This window comes from Nicrophorus vespilloides, unplaced genomic scaffold (genome assembly GCF_001412225.1).
Source record: "Nicrophorus vespilloides isolate i.1.1-1 unplaced genomic scaffold, Nicve_v1.0, whole genome shotgun sequence".
Lineage (NCBI taxonomy): Eukaryota > Metazoa > Arthropoda > Insecta > Coleoptera > Silphidae > Nicrophorus > Nicrophorus vespilloides.
Window position 1 is genome coordinate 108071 of NW_017099976.1, and position 21289 is coordinate 129359.

Consider the following 21289-nt stretch of genomic DNA (forward strand, 5'->3'; position numbering starts at 1 on the left):
TTCATTGTACATTTATCTAAATATAGTATAAGTTTGATTTTAGACAACAATAAGTAAATATTTCTTACTTTTCTTAGTAGAAAATTTAAAAAAACTTTTAACCTTGATTTTTTTACAAAGTATAGTATTAACTAAAAATGTAAAATCCCAATACGAAAATGTTGACCTGAATCTGTATTTTATGTACAATAATAATAATCTACATCTGTATAAGCATATTCAACTCAAAATCCTTATGGGACTGTAAACAGTACGTAGACCAAACATCGTGATTATCGACAGTCCTCTGGGAACATGTTATGGATTGTTCAAGTTCCAAATAGTTTGTATAGCATTGAGTAATAGCTCAAATGTATTCTCCCGAGGATAATTACCCATTTACACTTTAATTGTGATTACTATTAGGATTAGAAACAAAATTCTAGAACTTAAATCTGTTTATAAAGATTAAGAGTAAATACAAGGTTAAATTACAAACCTAGTTAAACTATTCATGCTGTAAGAATTTAAAGTCTCTACTGTGTTTCTATGGTTATTAAGGAGACTTATCAATTAAACACACGTTTATATAATACCTATGCATAAGTGCAATAACAAAATATTTAGAGTGTTTTATTGGATGCGCATATATTTATTTACTTTATTGTTTTATTATATGATAAGCGTAATAACGCTTATGGCTTAATTCATAAATTGATTAAGTTTTTACAAACTGGATGCTACATATTATTAATATAGATTATATAGAGGAAATAATTGCATTTCAAATATGTTAATTGAAATCATGCTTCAACTGATCAGTTTTCAAACTATCCTAAGCACTACTACCCGAGGAGATACCATCCATTTGCCGAACGAACTTTATTTGATATTTGGGTCATGTATTCAACTGAAAGTTTCTTATAAAAGTCCTATCACGGCCATCGTCGAAAAGCGTTGAGATGAATCCAATTGGTTTTGGTGTTACGTTTCCAATGTAAATCGATCGCAACTAATAATTTGAAAATAAGTTGTAGTTGCTAATGTTTTCATTAGTTTAAGTTAGTGCATTTTGTTTAATAAATTTTGCAATTTTTTTGCAAGCACGTTTTGGGTCAGATTCTTCTAAGGTTGCCGAAAATTAACTAAAATTCATTTTACTATGAGTCTATGAGTACTTCATTTTAGATTAAAAACATATGATGTTTTGGAATAATCTTAAAACAAAATCTAAAGGATGTACACTAATTACTCGTTTTCGTGGTTCATTGAATGAATTAACCGTACATTATGTTTATTTTTAGATAAACCAATATTAGTAAATAAAAATACACAATTTGATTGCAAATGAAATAATTTCAAAATGACAATTAACCTTTCAACTATAAAAGGTAATGATTTATTATATAATAAAATACAGTGGAACCTCGCTTAATGAGCATAATCCGTTCCAAAATTGCGTTCCAATTTCTACTCGTATAGTGAAACAATAAACCCCATATAAACTAATGTAATATACGATAATGCGTTCCATTTTGGAGTCATTTTTCTTACAAGTTATTTTGCTCGTTAAGCGAGGTTCCACTGTATATGTTTTTTTTTATGAATTAGATATACTTTTTTTTTTTAATAATATACCTTGATATGTATATGTTTTATATATTTCTGGTGCACTTTAACACCGTGTTTCTCAACCTATGGATCAAATTTTTAATGGTGACACCTGTCACCTTACTTCAAAGCCAGGAATTGTTGAAATACTCTTAGTTTTTATCGATATTTATAAAATTTTCTTTTAAATTTTATGTTATTAACAATTGGATCGCATTACAACTACAAACAAACAATGTTGAGAAACGCTGGTTTAACATATAAATAAAAATGGAGTTAATTGTAAATTGAAAATATTAAATAAAATTATATCATTTGATTGTTTTACAAATCTCATTTACAATTTCTGTAATTTTGATATTGAATTATATTTAATAATTTAAAATTAATATCTTCAAGAAAGTATGTGCATATTTGTTACATTCGATAAACTTGTCCTTCTTGTAATACAAACGTTCTAAAAAGGTTTTTAAGACCTATCCAGAACATATGTAACCTCCTATTGTTATAAGTCTTTCTATTCACATAGCTTAGAGGCAGTTATTTTCAAATAATACAATTGTTATTTTCTCAAGAAAAAACATCTTTTAACCAGATGTTTTCTTTTTAAGTTTATTATGTTATATTTTTGTAAAAAAATGTTATAAAAACATTAACAATGATAAATAATGTTAAGTTGGAAGACGTGAAGATAAGATGATAAATAATGTTGGCAACAAATATATTTGTTGACAAATATAAATTTGAGATTACATTTCAATAAATTATAAATAACAACGTACTTGATGCCAATTAATTGAGGTTAATTAACAAGTTATTGATCTGTACGGATACATCAAGGGAATATTTAAAGTCATAAAATTGGTATATCTTTGAATGAATGATATCAGAATAAGGTGTGTTCTTGTTAAATAAGTCAAATCGTCTAGTTTGTATATACGGAAGACACATATGGAGAAGACAAAAAAATGTAAATTTTTGAATTTGTCAATATAATTCCTTCCGCATTTTCTACATGTTTTTAGCCAATTATAAGGAAACTACATCTATCAAAGCCCTAGGTTTAAATAAACTGAACGTAGATGATGTCATCAATATTCAAGTGTATATATTTGGAATTTCCTTTCGAATTTCCCACCCGATTGGCGAAATGGCGCGGTCGCGCTCCTCCGGTTGCATAAGATGCATTCGCCAAAGGAGGCAAATCGTTATTTTGTTATTGTGTGTCGTCGGTCGGTGGATGCGCGCCACCCCGTGCAGCATTCACCACGCTGCATGCATGCACATGCAGCAACCCTTAGCTTATTTTTTTTTAATTTATTTTTTCATTTCCAAATTTTCATTGAAGAAGTGTTTGACTTACGAAATTCTGCGAGGCCCTCCTGCTGCTGGACAGGTCGTCGTCGGGCTCATCCTCAGCGTCCTCCCTGCTCACCGCTGACCCCATCCTCGAGCGCGCTACTCGGGCTCATCAAATCGGCCACCCGACACTACCACCAACATCAAGATTGATTTATCAATTGTTTAACTAATGCCGAAGGCAAGCAATGCTGTTTATTTGCAAAAGAAAACTCACTGTTTCTCCTTGTCCCACACATTCATCCCCTACCAACGACAGACGAAATCTGACGTCGGATGACGCTTGCAATGCGCGCACCTGCAGCGCCCCGGCGCATCAACGCCAACAACTAAAAAAGACGCATTAACAATCGAAAAACTGAAGGACCCCAGCACCTCAGCTACCTCCGAAGACAACCATATGGACAAGGAAGTGTTGTTGCGCAATCCTTTCTAAGGTAGCGTTAGCAACAATCCTTATTTGCCACGCTACAACAACATTAAACATTGATTACGGAGTTGATGGTTGCCTAATTACAAGAAATTTAAACCAGTTTCCAGGAAGAAGCTACCGTCGAAAATCATCAGTATTCAAACTTATGAACCTACCAGAGATTGATCCACTGCTCTTATCATCAGAATCCCTGGATTTTTTCTCAATTTGTTTTATTACCTCTACAAACAGAACTGTCGAAATTGTGTCTATGCAACGCAGGCTAAATGTATTAGAAAAGGCCTAAAGAATAATGAAGAAGCGTATTTGAAAATTGTCTCATCTGAAAAATAAAAATTTAAAAAATGTTAGTACTACATAAGTAAAACTAGAAATGAAATAACTTGAATATGTGTAAGTAAAATATGACGACCATGTTGATTGCTACGATCTTTTAACATGATAAATAATGTTCCAAGAAAGAAAGCGCTAATAATATAGAACATAATATACACAATCTCATCAGACTTAATACGAGCAAATTAGTTTATAAATTATAACTATATTCCCAAAATAATTAGAAAACTGTTAAACAAAAGATGGTCCAAGAATGCTATTGTTATTAAACATTACCAGAAGAACTAGGACATATTTTAGCGCAATTCGCAATAAAGTTAAAATGTATATGATTGCTTAAAAATAACTTAGTTAAACTTTCCCGCAGTGTTTCTATATTTTGTGGAATTAGCAGCGATTATTTACGTATATTTGGTTGCATACTAATAGTGTTAACCATTAACATCTGTCATCAGTGTTGTTATTGTATAACAAATTATTTCATAATATAGCAACATATTATAGTAAAATAGTTTTATTTTAAAATTAATTAAATATAAAGTATACTTTTGCTAATGTTATGAATAATGGTTCCAGTTCTAAAAATCTAGGTGTACGCCCATGATACTATTAAATGAAATGCATAACTACGCCCATGACTTTAGCTGTCAACTGTAATGTTTTGATTGAACACGTGCTAAGATAGGTTAAGTTTACATAGTTACTGCAGTTGTTTGAAAATGGGTGAGGAGATGGAGGTTGAGGATACGAAGCGGCTCCTGTGCCGTTTCGTTTCTGAAAATGGTGACAAAGTTGGTGATATGCTGGATCTTCCTGTGGACTGCAACGTGGAGCAGCTGGGGCTCATCTGTAACGCTATTTTACAAAACGAGGAGAAAACCCCATACCTGTTCTTTGTCAACGAAAAGGAAATCACAGCCACCCTAATCAAAGCACTGGATCCCACAAAACTTAACACAGAAGATGTTATTGATATTGTATATGAAGAACAAGCAGTATTTAAGGTCAGACCTGTAACAAGATGTACAAGTTCCATGCCAGGGCATGCAGAGGCTGTTATATCAGTGAGTTTCAGTCCAGATGGTAAGCATTTGGCTAGTGGATCTGGAGATAAGACTGTGAGATTCTGGGATGTGCACACACAAACACCACACTTCACATGCCAGGGGCATAATCATTGGGTGCTCTGCATTGCCTGGGCTCCAGACAGCAGTAAATTGGCTTCAGGCTGTAAGAATGGTAAAATTATGATCTGGGACCCACAGACTGGGAAGCAGTTAGGGAAAGTGCTTAGTGGTCATAAGCAATGGATAACTGCTTTAAGCTGGGAGCCTTACCATCAAAACAGTGATTGCAGGTTTGTTGTATAATAAATTATCATTGATCTGTTATAACTAAATTTATTCCATTTTAGATATCTGGCTAGTTCTTCAAAGGATGGAGATATTAGGATATGGGATGTCATCCTTGGGTCAACAGTGAGGGTACTGTCTGGACACTCAGCCTGTGTAACTGTGGTGCGTTGGGGTGGCTCCAATTTAATCTACTCGGCTTCGCAAGATAGGTCCATCAAGGTTTGGAGGAGCAACGATGGTGTTATGTGCAGGACTCTGTTGGGTCACGGTCATTGGGTGAATACGCTGGCACTGAATACAGATTACATAAATAGGATAGGACCTTTCGATCCGGTTAAGAACAACCAACAAGTCAGGACAATGAAGAAAGCGCAGCTGAAGGAGTTCGCGCTTAAGAGGTACAACGATGTTGTACAGTCAAACGGAGAGCGTTTAGTCTCCGGCTCCGATGATTTCACTTTATTCTTATGGGACCCGGAGAATGAAAAGAAACCTCTGGCTAGGTTGACCGGACATCAGCAATTAGTGAATGACGTTAAATTCTCTCCTGATGGAAGAGTCCTCGCTTCGGCGTCTTTCGATAAGTCTATAAGGCTGTGGGAAGCTAAGACCGGGAAGTTCATTTGCACTCTGCGAGGTCACGTGCAGGCTGTGTACATGGTCGCATTTTCAGCGGATTCCAGATTGATGGTCAGCGGCAGCGCTGATTCTACATTGAAGCTGTGGAATATCAAGAACAAGAAGTTGGAAATTGATTTACCTGGACACGCGGACGAAGTGTTCGCCGTCGATTGGTCGACGGATGGAGCGAGGGTCGTGTCAGGTGGCAAAGACAAAGTACTCAGACTTTGGCAAAACTAAATTGTTGTTTATATTTTTTAAAATAAATTTAATAAAATTATTTTAAGTAATTCACTAGTTTCTTTCTTATAAACACAGATACACGTTTTCTTATACATACAGCATAACATCGTAATGATGCATTCAGGGCAATAATTTTTTATATTCCAAATAAAATGTAGATTTCTTGATGTGATCAAAAGCCTTCGCGCCATAAACCAACCACGTCTTTTCGGTTAGCTGCACATGAGTCATCGCGTGTTTAGTCAAACCGCTGATATTGTTCCTTAATATCTTAATAAGTTCTTCAAACTTTGTCAAATCTACCAAAGAAATGCATTAAGATTATTTATCTGAATAAAAAGATCATTTGCAGTACGAACCATTTGGATTGGCATCATTCAGATCTGGCAACAAAAATAAATTAAAGTTCTCAACATGTTCGTCCAACTTCATCGAACCCGTGTTCTTGGTATTGTGCATTCCAAGACCTGATTGCAGATTCATCTTACTAGTTTTAAAGATTTCTTTATAGAACTGAAAATAATAATACAGATATCACAAACTATGTTTTTAAAATGTTTAGTACTTACATTTTGCATAATTTTAAATTTCTTTGGTTGAAAGTCTTCCAACTGAGCTTTGTTGTGGAGTAACATCAAATGCGGGAATTGCTCCGAATATTCTTCCTCGTTATTTGAGATTGTAGGCTTTAACATTTCTGCTGTCTGTAGAAACCTATTAAGATATACAGTATAAAAGATCAATTCTTAAAGAAACTTTGACCTTAAAGATCCTTACTACATTCAATATTTGAATATTTTATGTTATGTTTGTTGATCATTTGCACATATGAACTCAAGTTAATATTATTTCAATACAAAAACCATGAAAGGTCAAAAAATGAACAACTTGTGTAATTAAACTGAATCAATATTTCGAGTATCGAAACTCGCGAAATTGTGCCAAGCACAGTTTAAATGGAGGAGTATCAAAGTCACCATTCAATAATTTCAAATTATTCTATAACTAGAATACATTGATTACCTGACGTGGTTAATATCCAAAAAGAAATCCTGCGTGAAAATCAACAGATGACAAACGCTCATCAGGAATGCAACGTGCTGCAAATTCTGCAATTCTCCAGCGTTTTCCGCGGATACAGATTGAAACGGTTGCGAGTCCAACAAGATTAACTTAAAACAAGTTTATAAATTATCTTGTATATATTGCCTGAATCAAAAAAAACTTACTCTATTTTCAGTAATGAAAATATCGATGCCACTTGTGGCGTTTGTTAAGGTTTCAATATCATCAGTAGTTGCTTGTCTAAACATTGCCTCAACATCATTATGCTTATGGCACATTGCATTTTCCTGAAAAACATAGATTAATAAATTTGTAATAAAAAATGAAAATTCTATATATACTGCTACTTGAAATTGGTTTTGAAACTTCTTTGAAAACTTATCACTGGCCAAGAAACTCATAATACTGGATTTGCCTACAGTTTGTGGCCCAACAATTCCAACAACCAGGAAGTCTGAATTATCAGTCAAGAATTCCTGCACATCGTCAGCAAAGAAAAATCCATCCTCCAACAGTTTTGCAGACTTTGTCATGTCCTTTTTAACAACTAAATGTGTAATTATTAGTTTTTTTTCTTATAACAGCTTTAATTTGATATTACCATCAGGTTTACTAGCCACCTCTGCAATCTCTTTCTGTACAACCTTAGGTGAAGTTGCATGTTCTTCTGCTTTATCCCTGGTTTTGATCATGATTTGTGGTTGTTTCATTTTTTTATCACCTCCATCATTTCCATCTTTGTCTGGATTGTAAATGCTCTTGTTGAAGAACCTGTTGTTGTAGGATGATTTGGACTCATTTCGATCCTATGTAAAATTGATGATAAGTCAATGGAATACAATTTAGTTTATTCATTTACCCTATTGGAATATTTTTTCTTATTGTAATATTTTCCTCTCTCGAAATCCGACATTGCGTTGCTTTATAAACAAATATTTTGGTATATAATTTTGTTGGTTATATTTTGACGTTAAGTTTATTTTGTAGACTGGCGCCATCTGATTTTAACTATTATAACCTAATACAGTAATTCCTCAATTAACGTAACGTAGAAGGGATTTACGAATATAAATGTTGTATGTTACTTTACTCTTGCATTAATGTTTTGTAAATTGAGATTTAATATCAAAAAATATCCATAAATATTGAATTTGAAATTGAAGATGTGAATAAGGAATTGAAGGCATATAAGTGAGAAAAGTGTTGCAATTCAAAATATATATTACAAATACTAGAAACTGTATACAATATACGGCACTAATTTACAATTTTATTCGAACCACTGAAGTCTTCTTATTTAATCTTAAAAAACGACTGGGAGACAGAGTTGTAAAGGTGTGTAGTATAAAGAAGAAAACCGATATGAATACAATTTGAAACAGTAATTTGTAGATACACATACTGTAGTGCTAATTTATGTAATAGAAAATAAATACCATTGAGAACATCGATCATAGAAAAGAAAAGACAACATCATAATAAACAAAAAAAAAACTAAATAGCGGACGAGCATCGCATAAGTTTGCTTCAACATCAATCCAAAAGATCATCATCAACATTTGTCCGTCCGGACAAAATTCCATAATACAAATATTTCATATTAAAGAAATTCACAATTCATTCGTAAGAAAATGATTTAAATTTACTCATATACATACTTTATGTTTTCGTTTTTCTGGACTTGAACACACAAATTACACAGTTCTGCTGATTTAATTATATACACATCTAAAGAAAAGAAAAATCTCGTGACTAAATTCTCGTCTTCTGTATCCAAGATAAATAAATTACATTAAATCAAGTACTAATTCTATTTAAAAAAAAAGTTTCTTTTTTTTTGTTTTGTTTGTTTTAGTTTTGTAATAATAATACCCATACTTAAATAAACTGACTTTTTTTTTACTAAATTAGAGACGTTTATAGGAATTAATTAGCTTCATAAATATTAATAGGCTACATTTTCAGTGCTTAAATCTTCAATCACTTCAGTGGTACCACAGGTTCAGGCGCGGGGGCGGAATCTCCTTCGGTTTTCACCATTTTTCCCGTGTCACCTAAAAACGATTACATTTAATAACATTGTAATTGGATTAATATAAGTGTCATTACTTTCTGAATCAGGCTGTTCGCCACCAGAGCGACGGCGTTTACGGGCAGATCTACTATCACGACGGAATACTTTCTGTTGAATGGGCAATTGATCCATTCCTAAAACCTATTAAACAGAAAAAAAAAGTTATTATATTTATTTAACTTTTGAATCTTGGTGACAACCTACCTTATATATTTGCCTATAAGCAATTAATCTAAGCGCATATTGCGCCGAACATGTGAGATCCTCTCTCTGTTGCGAAGTAAGGGCTGCTGCTGCATCTGGACTGTCCTTCTCGCATGGATCTCCAAGACCAGGTCCTCCAGGTAGTAGAAGTCCTCCGGCGACGGCTTCCATCACTCTGCGCAACGCATCTCCAGGCGACAACTGTACTCCTCCAGGCGTGGATGAAATCACTTTTTCAACGAGCAATTCCATGGCCTAACGAAAACCAGTCTTTAATAATGGAAAATAGTGCGGAAGTTTAGGTTTACTCACCCAAGGACTTAATGGGGCCCAGGTAGGAACTCTTTGGCAAAGATCTCTCAAGATCCTAATAATCACAACACAAGAGTGCAATCCTAAAGCCCTAGCCTAAAACATCAATCAATTAAATAATGAAAGCAAGGAACAGCTCGGAGCTAATAAATAAAAGAGAGTCCTATACTACTGCAAGTGGATTCTTAAAATGAAAATAAAAAGAACGCTCCTTTAACGAGCAGAATGTACTGAATGAGAAATAAAATGCAAATCGTAGGACTCTCGAAAAGTAGTAAAATTAATAGAAAACCCTAACCATGGACGGATGTGATTGATCTTAAATAATTGCATATATTAGATAAAACAGGCTATAAAATTTCGTTTGAATAATAATTAACAATACAACTACAGGGAATAGAAGGCAATGCTTTTTTTGTTCGTGTGCTAATAATGAAAGTAATGAAATTAAAAAAACTGGAATAATCTCCGATTCCCTAAAACTAAATATAAATTATTGTCTCTATTGATTACTAAAAACGTTATGTGAGAATTGATTAATCATTAAGAAATCACATCGTAGGTTAGGAGAGTAGTAGTTAATTTTGTTCGTGATATTTGAATTATATGAGAAATTAAATTTAAAAGACGCGAAGCTGCGCGGTGTGAGAAGAGACACAAACCTGGAACCATTTGGTATGTCTGAGGGCTGCCAGCGCCTGGAGACACTTGCCGCGTGCGAGAACATCCCGGTCCAACCCGCCGCTCGCAGCTTCTAGACATCATAGACAAAGGGTGTTTGACCATCGTGCACATCACATCTGCATTCCGCACAACCAACCAATGCTTAAAGATCTACAGGGAAGTTGGCAAGGTGTAGGATGATAACGGTTGAAAGAGGGAATTATCAGCGGAGCTTATTTTTGTAGTTGTTGGTATTGATTGTGCGTTGCAGGGGCGGTGTGCCGGTTGGTCAAAAATCCTTATCCCACACCACCTAAAATCACTTCTAAACAGGCACAGTACATTGGGATATTACATAAGTATTGGACCAATCTGTCAAAAAAAGAACACGCCCTAAACGGAATCGTTGCCAAACAAATACCCATTTGAGAAAATGGTGTAAGAATGAGAAAAATACACAACTAATTAGACAAGAAAAAAATAAATTAAAAAAAAACATTACGAAACATTTTACCAAAACTAAAGAGAAAAAACTACTCGTCGATCGGAAAGTACCCAAGGTGTGAGCAATTCCAGCATTATTTTTTTTTTTATAAATTTCGGTCAGCTAGAAAAAGTCCAATATTTATTATAAATTATATCAAGGTTTAAGCTGTTCAGATTTCCTTGTTCAAATAAATCATAGAAAATAAATAAAAAATCGGCTATTCAAGCGAAACCAAAAAAAGTTAAAACTACTGCAATCTGAGTCGTCAGCTTAAACCCCGCCGCAGTTAAGTACTGTTGTATACCAATCATACCAATCTCAGTCACGCTCAAAATCTAACCTTGCTCACGCATTACTGGACTCGTAAGTTGTACGAGCACCGTAAGCGCTTCCTCGGTGACGGTGAAACCGGCTTCAGCTGCGTTTATGGTGACGTTGTAGATATGCTCAGTTGTGACCTGCTTCAAAGCGGCCGGAAGCATCTCGACGACTTTTCTCAGCAGCGTCAGGGTGGGTTTGTCAGAACATAGAACGACCAACTCGACGTTGGTATCTCCTTGAAGCAGTAGTCCCTTGGCGAGGTGTCCTACACGCATGACTCCCTTCAATGTCCGGTTAACATCGCGATCTTCTCGTTGGAATGAAAACCTATTGCAACAACATCTTTGTTATAGACACCGTTGCGTAACACATTAATAAAACCTACAATTGATTGTCCCTGCCGTCTTCCTTTTGTTCGATCGGCTCATCGACCTTATCCTCCTGGAGGCTTGTCGCCGTTGCTTGGGGTGCAGGTACAACTACGGTGGTATTAGCTGGACTACTATTGGCCGGACTCACAACTTCTTCCTTGGGCTTCACAGTTTCGGCCATTTGGTCGGAGACGATTTTTAATGCCCTTTCGGTATGCGACACGATCCGTTGGATGTTCTGCAACTCCTCTTCCTTCGGATAGATATCCGAGTGATGTGACATCACGTGTCTGTCGTCATTGGACTCGATGCGTCTGGTTATCTGTGGACCCTGATAAAACTATAAATAAAAAAGTAACAATGTCCATTTAATAAATTGAAAAACAATAAGCTCCTTATTAATTGTGCTAGTAAGAGGAAGGATAATTAAAATTTGTTAAACTTTGCTTTATCCATTAATGTCTGAGAGCGCAAAAACCGTCAATACCAGTATAATATGGCAAAGATAGTGTGAATTCCCTCCAAATATTTGTTCTTCGACAACTTTCATTGAAAGCGTTATTATTTAAATGATACCTCAATTTACATAACAACGTGTATGTCGGATATTATATATAACCAAAAGGTTAACTTACTGGTGGTGGTGCATTTCCAGGGAATGGTGGTCTGCCTCTCGGGAAAGGTCCCATGTTTCCTCGGCGGCACCATTCCATGTAATCCTCTTCGTACCTGCGTCGCTCCTCCCAATACATCCTTTCTTCCTCATCTTCAGCGGCCATATGCCTTCTCTGCCAATATTCTTCACGTAAAGCCTATAGGAACATAAACATATTGATATAAAATACATCAAAAATAAATATAATTATAAAAAATGAAAACAATATTGTAGGTGAAAGTATCAAAATCTCCTTTAATAAATCCTTAACTTAAAAGAGATTATAAATCGTTTTCAACAGCTTTTCTAGACAATCCTAAAACTCTACCTCAAATTGAATGTTGATGGCAGAGGGATACTAATTGCCATTCATACGATTAATTTAAACGACATTTTAGACTTACCGCTCTTCGCATCTTTTCTTCCTGCATCTTTCTCTGCCGAAGCGACGGCTTCAAATCCACCACGAGATCCGGATTCACCTTCTTTTTGTACTGTAGTCTATGTCTTCTCCCCTTCATGTGCATTTCCTTGGCGTTGGGATCGTTGAAACGGCATTCGCATAATTTACAATTGAAACTAATTACCTGAATAACAAAATAAACATAATTGCTATATTTTAATATTATAAGAAAATCAAATTTAACATGCTTCAAAGTGAAACAGAATTAAGACTGTATTGAGAATCTCCAGAACATACGATTTACATAACGTATGTTCTATGAAGAAACTCAAAAGTTCATATAAGCCCAATTGAAAGCAGAGTAATGTATTGCTTTGTAACATTAACTGCCAAGCATCAGGCTACCATTTGTATTAGTAATCCGAAGCATCATCTGTATCTATAATTTACCTTGCCGTCTTCGCTTTTGATCTCTTCAATGTAATCTTGACCAACTGGCTGAATATCAGGTTCGGGTGTGTCATCGATCTCCTCGTCTTTGATCTCTCCGTTTCCAGGGGCCACGCCCAAGCCGCCAGATTGGACGAAATTTATTTTTGGTGTTGCCGAAACGGACTTCCTGGGGCCACCAATAACCTCCGGTTCCTGCGGCGGGATTGGCTTTCCCAACTTTGTGTGCAGCATTACAACTTTTGAATGCTTTGATCCTCTTATATGAGCAGCATAAGCGTCATTCCCTGTAAAACGAAAACACAGCGTTAGAAATGTTTTTTTTTTTAATTATACATTAATAAATGCATGTTAATAAATACATTTATTTTGGTTGAATACAAATTATTTTGAAAATTTAGAATGTAAGGATTGCAAATATTTATTGTTTCATATTATAATGCAACTATAATTTTAATTCACTTTCCTATATTATATTGCATGGTGTCTGGCCTGCAAATATATTTAATAATATAAGCAGAAATTCTCCTTGCATGTGTATGAATATTTGTAATAATATAAAGTTATTTTTTTCATTACAGTTATTATACTTGAAAATTTAGACTTCAACTTAAATTTAATAACAAATTCCAATAGATGAAATAGTCTTACCAGTGCATGTAACATCACATAATTGGCAACGTAAAGAATTCCCTGCCCTGTTTTGATTGGTAACAGCTGGAGAGGCTGTCATTTTAGTGGCAGCTTCCCTTTTCTTGTGCTTCTGCCCTTCCAAATGTTCTCTGTAGGTCTGAGGACCAGCACAACTGTAACAAAATAAAAGAATGAGCAAGGCTGAAGAATAGATAAGTACGATGATTATTACCTAATCTTACATACTTCGCAGTAGTGCAACTGTTGTGGTTTGGGCGGAGCCTTGGCCCGCATATTCTTCGGCCCGCCCCCGCCTTTTTTGTACCCTTGCCAACCTCCGGCCTTTTGTTGATTCGATTGCTGTGCAACATACATGGTTGCTGCGGAATATAAGGCGGCGTCGTAACCTGAATACGTAGTTGAATTTGTTTCTATAAAAATGTGTCTTATGTACACAACCTAATCTAAACGCGAGTAGACGTAGACTCTATATTGTGAAGGTATAGGAAAGTTTAATGCATACGTTTGGCTTGTGTCGTCGGTTGGGCTGCTATCGTCGTTTGAGCAGCAGCAGGTTGGGCATAAGACGCTTGATAACCAGTCGCGTTTGCCTGATAGGTTCCACTATACTGAGCTGGCTTTGCACTTACAGTCTAAAAAAGCAAACATCTAATTAAATACGAGTATATACTGTATTTATCTTCAGTGGTTAATAAGTTGAAGCATACAGAACGAATGAGGTTGTTAGTAGAACGCTTAGAAATCCATAAGTCAGCTAAGTAGCATTGTGCCATTCGCAGTAAGATCGACGAATTAACAACCTAAACGACTTGGTGATTAAAACGGGTGCTCCTAAGTAGAAACTAAGGCACACTGTTGAAATTACCGAGACGTCAAGCCATTAAGATGTCACACACACCGTCTTTGGCAACAAAAATAGACGAAACCTACGAATTTCAAGTTTAGATGACCCAATAAAAAATAATAATATAAATATAAACATCTATATATATAGCATACCAAAATATTTGACCTATTGATGCACATACATACAACTTGAATACAGATTTTAAATATCTTGTGAACTAGCTTGTATTAACACAGATCTTACAATTAAATAACTAGATAATAATGAGACGTGGGATTACAACATCATGATACTCTACTTTAACCGAACCTTAAGAAAGTTTTGTTTTAAAGCATAATTCATGCAAATTTCAACTTAGATAATTGATTTGAAATCAAGAACAAATATTTAAATGTAGTTTAATTTGACAATAAACGAGATTGAAAAAGTGAACAAGAATCATCCAGACTTACTTGGAAGTAAATTGTCAGAAAATTTAAGCTGTTATATATTAAAACATAATTAGAGACCACAAAGTAAGACGATTTTTCTATTCTAATGTTAAAAGCCAAATACAGTATAAGTACAAAATATCTTTGAAGATAAAGAAATTTATAAATACGACACAAACCGACTTTTCACGAAAACGGGCGGCGCAATGAGCAGAAGGCTCGTTTTGTCGTCCGTTTAGGTGAAAACTCTTTTTGTGCATAAACTTATTTTGACAATAATTTGTGGAATACGTTAAGAAAATTATTCCAAATAAACAGTAATATATTAATAGAAACAACTAATGACATGCATTAGTATTAATGACAACAAATACATATTTATGAATGCAATATCTAATTATGTAATGTGAGTGATTATAAATGAAATGTAAGGAAAACAAAATTTTAAATTACTATGTTTAAATTGAAACAAAGTAAAATGATATTTGTTTTCCTATATTATATTGCATGGTGTCTGGCCTGCAGATATATGGGATAATATGAGCAGAAATTCTCCTTGCATATAAATGATTGATTGATGTTGATCAAAATAGAGATAAATAAGCTTGTAGAACGTACCGCCTGTGTTTGTTGCTGTGCGGGATTCCTCTGAGTGTACTGTGTTGCATAATTCGCTTGCTTAGCTCCTGCCGCAGCTTGATCATAGGCTGTGGTGTAACCAGTGGCTGATTGGCCCGTAGCCGCCTGCTGGTAGTAACTTTTGGTAGCGTCGTAACCGGTAGTTGCTGCAGCTGCTCTTCCGTATCCGTACTCGTAAGCTGGAGTTGTTCCTGTTCCGACTGCAGCATAAGTTGCCGGCGTTGTGGCAGCTTGATATGCTGTTTCGTAGCCTGTGGGCCGCTGGGTGCCGTATGTGGCGGCAGCGGCGGCGCTTGCAGGGGCGGCTACAGCGTAACCTGCCTGTCCGGCTTGATATGCAGCTCCTGTTGCAGCGGCGGCGGCAGCACTGAAACAGAAATTCCTAATCATTTAAATATATCATTGCATTTGGTTACTTCCTACTACTATTGCACAGTAAAAATACTATCTACTAGTAAATAGTATTCCAATTGGTATTCATATCTTATAGCGAAATCGATATAAAACACCGGCAGCAATTTTCCCTCGCATTGTATGTATAGAAGAAAATTCAAGCAATTTCTATGAGATATTAAAATTCAATTAGTAGTGAATGACTACAAAGCTAATGTATGAAAGAATGTACAGAGTTTTTGGATTACAGAATAAAACTATAGTTTAAAAGGTAAATTCTGTAGATAAACTCAACTGGTTATTTGATATAAGCCTAATTGAAAGCAATGTTTTGTATTGGACAAAACTTGCCAAGCATTAGGCTAATTAACAATAAAAATAATTTATTTCATACTATTACATAATAGTCTTGCAGTTCAATTTATTTATGATTACCATCATAATTTAAAAAAAAATAGCATGCAAGGAGTTATGTACGAAGTTTGATTTTTGTTTTGTTTACAAATAAAATATTCATAAAATACTTGGCATTTCAAGTGCACGTATAAATAGAAATTGCATTTGAAAAAATATTTTTGTTTTTCATGTGTCATATAGACTAAAGTTACAAGACACAAGAAATCAGGAGTATATTTATTTTCTTAATGTAATAAAATTGAATTCTCATAATAAAAGTTAAGAAATTACCAATAAACCATAAATACTCATGTACATTATTTGATCTACAGGAGCAGATGGATGTATTTAAATAGTTATAAGTAAACAACCTAAAAAATAACTTTGGTAGATTGGTATTCAAATGTAAATAAATGTGTGAGCTTAACACTTACTATTCAAATAAACAATTTATACTTTTTGGACGTTTTAGTACGTTCAATATAAACTACGTGAAATCCAGAATTCCTGACTTTTTTATAAGTCGTATATTTTATATTATATTTTCTATCATATAATAGTCTAACAATTTTACTTTGTAAAATAAATTTGTTGCTCAATTGTGACCATGAAATATTACTTTTTTTCTGTCATATAAACAAGTTATGTAAGTTTATTTTAGAAGTACAGTAGATAACTGGAAATATTTTCAGTTCCTCAAATAGAATATTTATCTATTGATTCTATAAAGTACATTATTGAATTTTTCACTTGCAGAAAAACTTTATAATTAAATTGTTTTGATTAATTTGAATCATATGTAACATTTCAACCTTTCAATTTTTGTATATTAAATTGAAGCAAAAAAAGAAAGTTTTTAACCTATCTTTTAGAAATAATATAGATAGGATGAAATCTTAGAATTTTGATATTTTGCATCTGCTAAATGTTAATTCATTAAAATAATTTTATTTGAAACAAACATACATTTTCAACACTTGGATTGAATTAAAGTGCTAGATATGAATCAAATGAAAATAGCTCAATGAATCGCGTGCTGAATTATTCAATCACGTCTTAGCTTAGAAACGTACATCAAAATAAAGCGGCTTTTTAATAGTGCATGATGTACAAGTCAGGAATGCAAGTTGAAAATACGCAAACGATTAATGCTGTGAAATACCTCAGGTTAAAGGGGTTGTTCGCAGCGAGAATTTGTGGTTAATCACCTGGAGGATGAACGGAAAAGACGCCATTTTTGATCACCCCCGTTTAGGTGAAAAACCGCAAATCTGTTCATCTTCCCCCGAGTCTTGTATGATTCGCGAACTATCGAATATTCTATCAAAATGAGTTGCGATTTTGGCGGATAAGGATCCGCAGGGTGCTGCAATGACCCGGATCCGCCGACCTCGCCGGTGATGGCTGTCCGCGAGGGAAGAATGCGGCGGGTCCAGCGGATCCCGCGAAATTGCCGGTTCTGACAGTATAGTAATTTGCTATCATAGAACTTACGGGAGAGCCTTTCTAGTTGGTGATTTCGGACGTTCGGGCAGAAGAGGCAACGGAAGTTACCACTCTGGCAGACTCTCGCACAGACACACGACGGACACATTCACATAGGGCCCGGAGCAAAAGTGAGAGAGACGACGGGACGAGTAGGCGATGTTATTGATCGCGCCATGCCATGCAAAATGCCGGGCGCCATTCTTTCAAGGACGCCGACCTAACCAAGCAGATTCGACACGAAACGTGTACAGGGTCCGACCCCAAAAAAGACACGGGGCCCGCGACGGCGATGACCCGCGGGTCCCGAATTCTACGTGTACGAAAATTAACTCACCTATATTGCGTTCCTCCGTGTGTAAAGCCGAAATAATTATTCGTAGCCATTATTATGTGATGCACACGCTCATTAACAATACGGCACTGCCAACCTCCTCGGCGAGCGCGCGTACCCAAAATGGTAACCGGAAATCAATCGCTCCCACTTTTGCCAACCAAATAACCCACGACCGAAAAAAGCAATAAACAATACAATAAAAATAAATACAGTGCTACAACACAAGACCAAAAAAAAAAGAGCGCGCACAATTCAAAATACCCGCAAACCAACTTTAATAACTAATTAAATAAAGAAGCTATTTGAAGAGACTTCCGTAAATATCGATTTAAATCTCGGAACCGAAAGGATTTTTCAAAATAAAAAAAAGATAATTCGCGCATTGCGCATATGAAGTTCGTGTAAAGGGACGATTTGCGACCTCGACGCTCTGTGCTGTTTATAAACAAGAGTTTCCCTTTTGAGCGCACTTTTCAGCATGGAATGGTCTATACAGAAGACCCTTCAACTCATTGAGCAGTACCATTTAAAGCCCATCCTCTGGGACTCGAGCAACTGCTTTTATAAACAGTACAACAAGAGGGAAGAGGAATGGACCAGCTTGGCTGACATATTTTCAACTTCTCCAAGTGAGATCAAGAGGAAGATCAACTCACTGCTGGCATCCTACCGCAGGGAGAGGATCAAACTGCAGTCCACTACTGGTGAAGATACTTCCAGGTGGTTTGCATTCAAAGAGTTGCACTTTCTCAAAGACAAGTACACCCCCAGAAAAATGACAAACATGGAGGTAATGTATCATCATAACACATGAAGAAATTAAACAGTTTGTCCAAAGGTTTTCTTCCTTTCTAATTTAGCAGCAATATCACAATGTCAGACATCATGGACTAAAACAAATATAATGCAATTATCACAATATAAGACATTTTTTAAATGCAATGGAAGTTATTCAAACTTTCCAAACTTATCAAAACAAATATATTATGATTTACTGATCACTTTTATGTAATGACAATTGAAAATATGATAAATACCTTAAGATCTCCTGTTGCAATATGTAAATTATTCACAAAATGTTTTGTTCACTTTACACTGCTGTAAACTGATTATTTTGTGGAAGCAATCACCAACGCAAAACCAATATTTGTACTTCTTCAGTCCATAGTTGAAATTTCTAAGCCCGAAAAAGAACGCAATCTCTTGAACGGATGCGTATCCTACAACCATTAGGGGAAATACTGAACTTTCCCGGTTGCATATAAAAAAAAACGCTGACCGAAGCTTTAACTTTAACCGTTGAGCTAAATCAAATTGGATTTTTTGAATTCACCAATTGCAACAGCCGTGTCATTCCTTCTTTCTGTCTAACTTTAAAACATTTCCAAACAACATTTATGGTTAAATTATAAATTAACAGAATTCCCAGTTTGTTGGAAATAGTCTATTGAGAATATAAAGTTTAATTAAGAAATTTCTTCATATTAAAGATGAACATGTTCAATACTTAATGGAGATAATTAGACTCGTATAATTGTTTCAGGATGAAGAGCATTACGTGAATCCAGACATGGTAAAGATTGAGGAAGTATTGTTTACGGAGGAGATGGATGAAGATGTGGATGAACCAAAGCAGACCGAGAGCAACGAGAATTATGCTTATACTTCTGAGAAAAAGCAGTCATCGGATGGGAATGTGCACGACGAGAACATAGCACCGCCAAAGTTCTTCAAGAGGATAAGGGCTCGTCCCGTAAAGGACGAATACGACGTGTACGGAGAGCTGATCGCTCACGAAATCAGAAAGTTGCCACGTCGCGATCAGTACCGCGTTAAGCACTCCATCAACAACATTATATATGAAGCTCACATGAACGAACAAAGCCCAGATAACGCAATCCAATATTCCTCCCCGAACTCGTCCAGCAGCTCCGTCAGTCCGCAGGGTCAATCCTCCCAAGTGACCACATCCCAAAACTAAACCTATATCGTCGTTGTGATCAAGATCCTTAAGAAAACTTGTCCTTCAATTACTCAAGCCAACATTCAAAAGATGTTACTGTTAAGATTTACTAGTCAATTTGAATTTATCAAATATCATCTCACGAAGATTTTAATTGTAGCATTAACCTACCACAAAACCATTGATTAATTGATAATTCAGTCAAAGATCAGCTTAATTCAATGTTCACATTTGCTTATATACGCTTTTTTTATGTCCTGCTTCAATTATCTGTCTGTAACTTCAATTCAATGTCATGCAGGTGTGATTTATAATGAAATATTGCTTTTAAGTAATACTGCAAATCTGTATCGAAAACAAAAATTGCCAACGATTTAATGATCTAGCTCAATTTGCAATTCTCAAAAGTTTTCTTGGGGGTCTTCAAGTATTTATCAAAGTTCCTTTTTTTATATTTTGTATTTTCTATATGTAAAGAAAAATATATATATATCTATGTGTTATTGTTGTATACTTGAAAAATATATATACATATATTTCTCAAAATTTATTTACGACGGTCGACGGACCTTAAACATTCGGCAACTCCGTTTGCCACCAAAAAGAAATAATAAAATATTATTTTATATACATGTTCAAAAAAAAATTATATAACTTTGTGTCCAATGTACAACGTATACTCGATATGTGTTATTTGATGTACGAATAAAGAAATGATGAAAGAAAACTTACCCTTTTTTATTATTTTTAGATAAAATTTCATTAAAACTTAGATCATATTTTCCAACGAGTAAAGAATTATCATCAAAATAAAACAATTTGGGGTTCATATGAACAAATACAAATAAAAATTTGTAATTTTACTTGATTTGTGCTAAAGACTAGTTGAGTCCATTGATGTGTCACAGGCTTTCGATAAAGTTTGGCATACAGGTTTGCTCTACAAGTTGAAAATGAAACTTCCACATATTTTTTATGAAGTGTTGAAAACATAGAAAGTTTTTTTTTATCAAATTGGAGGAAACACAAACTAAACTGTGTCCCATCGAATCGGGCGTTCGACAAGGTATTGTCTTAGGCCCAATTGTATATGTCCCATACACTGCAGATATACCAATAACAAACATGGCAACATTTGCAGACGACACAGCAATCATGGCATTAGACGAAAATGCCATAATTTTATCTCGACACCTTCAAGA

The 21289-nt window shown here is 35.0% G+C and overlaps 5 protein-coding genes across 9 annotated transcripts in view; 2 read left to right on the forward strand and 3 right to left on the reverse strand.

Moving 5' to 3' along the window:
- Positions 1 to 3252, reverse strand: part of LOC108566462 (monocarboxylate transporter 3) — a 36671-nt gene extending 33419 nt beyond the window's left edge. The window contains exons 1-2 of the mRNA XM_017926351.1: positions 3167 to 3252; positions 2954 to 3080 (exon numbers count right to left, since the gene is read on the reverse strand). Coding sequence (XP_017781840.1) covers positions 2954 to 3037 — 84 coding nt within the window. The 5' untranslated portion in view covers positions 3038 to 3080; positions 3167 to 3252. The remainder of the gene's footprint in view (positions 1 to 2953; positions 3081 to 3166) is intronic.
- Positions 3253 to 4370: 1118 nt separating this feature from the next.
- On the forward strand, positions 4371 to 5949 carry LOC108566458 (notchless protein homolog 1). Its single transcript, XM_017926345.1, has 2 exons — positions 4371 to 5075; positions 5133 to 5949. The coding sequence occupies exons 1-2, from the start codon at positions 4438 to 4440 to the stop codon at positions 5932 to 5934; spliced, it is 1440 nt and encodes a 479-aa protein (XP_017781834.1). The 5' UTR covers positions 4371 to 4437; the 3' UTR covers positions 5935 to 5949.
- Positions 5950 to 5990: 41 nt separating this feature from the next.
- Positions 5991 to 7983, reverse strand: LOC108566459 (protein SMG9). Of its 2 annotated transcripts, none has more exons than XM_017926347.1 (8): positions 7862 to 7983; positions 7604 to 7808; positions 7350 to 7549; positions 7167 to 7289; positions 6961 to 7109; positions 6507 to 6651; positions 6297 to 6450; positions 5991 to 6236 (listed from the first exon to the last, which is right to left on the reverse strand). In XM_017926347.1, exons 1-8 carry the CDS (start codon positions 7913 to 7915, stop codon positions 6058 to 6060), a joined length of 1209 nt encoding a protein of 402 aa, XP_017781836.1. In that variant the 5' UTR covers positions 7916 to 7983; the 3' UTR covers positions 5991 to 6057. The 2 variants fall into 2 exon arrangements, with proteins under 2 accessions (XP_017781836.1, XP_017781835.1); XM_017926346.1 differs by having other exon boundaries at positions 7344 to 7549.
- Positions 7984 to 8205: 222 nt separating this feature from the next.
- On the reverse strand, positions 8206 to 18259 carry LOC108566457 (zinc finger RNA-binding protein). Of its 4 annotated transcripts, none has more exons than XM_017926342.1 (15): positions 18125 to 18259; positions 15493 to 15880; positions 14099 to 14228; positions 13808 to 14006; positions 13594 to 13748; positions 12943 to 13229; positions 12494 to 12676; positions 12070 to 12246; positions 11449 to 11774; positions 11083 to 11390; positions 10255 to 10346; positions 9593 to 9688; positions 9281 to 9535; positions 9112 to 9217; positions 8206 to 9056 (listed from the first exon to the last, which is right to left on the reverse strand). In XM_017926342.1, the coding sequence occupies exons 1-15, from the start codon at positions 18172 to 18174 to the stop codon at positions 8983 to 8985; spliced, it is 2826 nt and encodes a 941-aa protein (XP_017781831.1). In that variant the 5' UTR covers positions 18175 to 18259; the 3' UTR covers positions 8206 to 8982. The 4 variants fall into 4 exon arrangements, with proteins under 4 accessions (XP_017781831.1, XP_017781832.1, XP_017781830.1 ...); XM_017926343.1 differs by having other exon boundaries at positions 13808 to 13982; positions 15493 to 15895; XM_017926341.1 differs by having other exon boundaries at positions 11449 to 11765; positions 15493 to 15895.
- A 66-nt stretch (positions 18260 to 18325) lies between these two features.
- LOC108566460 lies at positions 18326 to 20510 on the forward strand. Its single transcript, XM_017926348.1, has 2 exons — positions 18326 to 18914; positions 19668 to 20510. Exons 1-2 carry the CDS (start codon positions 18603 to 18605, stop codon positions 20103 to 20105), a joined length of 750 nt encoding a protein of 249 aa, XP_017781837.1. The 5' UTR covers positions 18326 to 18602; the 3' UTR covers positions 20106 to 20510.
- The last annotated feature ends 779 nt before the right edge of the window (positions 20511 to 21289 follow it).

Excerpts from the sequence above, each read along its gene's own strand:
- LOC108566458 (XM_017926345.1), top strand. The coding sequence starts at position 4,438 with ATGGGTGAGGAGATGGAGGTTGAGGATACGAAGCGGCTCCTGTGCCGT. Across the intron at positions 5,076-5,132 it reads CATCAAAACAGTGATTGCAG|ATATCTGGCTAGTTCTTCAA; the intron begins GTTTGTTGTATA and ends ATTCCATTTTAG.
- LOC108566459 (XM_017926346.1), bottom strand. The coding sequence starts at position 7,915 with ATGTCGGATTTCGAGAGAGGAAAATATTACAATAAGAAAAAATATTCC. Across the intron at positions 7,550-7,603 it reads GGTGGCTAGTAAACCTGATG|TTGTTAAAAAGGACATGACA; the intron begins GTAATATCAAAT and ends TTACACATTTAG. Across the intron at positions 7,290-7,343 it reads AAAACCAATTTCAAGTAGCA|GAAAATGCAATGTGCCATAA; the intron begins GTATATATAGAA and ends TATGTTTTTCAG.
- LOC108566457 (XM_017926340.1), bottom strand. The coding sequence starts at position 18,174 with ATGGCTACGAATAATTATTTCGGCTTTACACACGGAGGAACGCAATAT. Across the intron at positions 13,230-13,593 it reads ATGTGATGTTACATGCACTG|GGAATGACGCTTATGCTGCT; the intron begins GTAAGACTATTT and ends TTCGTTTTACAG. Across the intron at positions 12,677-12,942 it reads TCAAAAGCGAAGACGGCAAG|GTAATTAGTTTCAATTGTAA; the intron begins GTAAATTATAGA and ends TTTGTTATTCAG.
- LOC108566460 (XM_017926348.1), top strand. The coding sequence starts at position 18,603 with ATGGAATGGTCTATACAGAAGACCCTTCAACTCATTGAGCAGTACCAT. Across the intron at positions 18,915-19,667 it reads GAAAAATGACAAACATGGAG|GATGAAGAGCATTACGTGAA; the intron begins GTAATGTATCAT and ends TAATTGTTTCAG.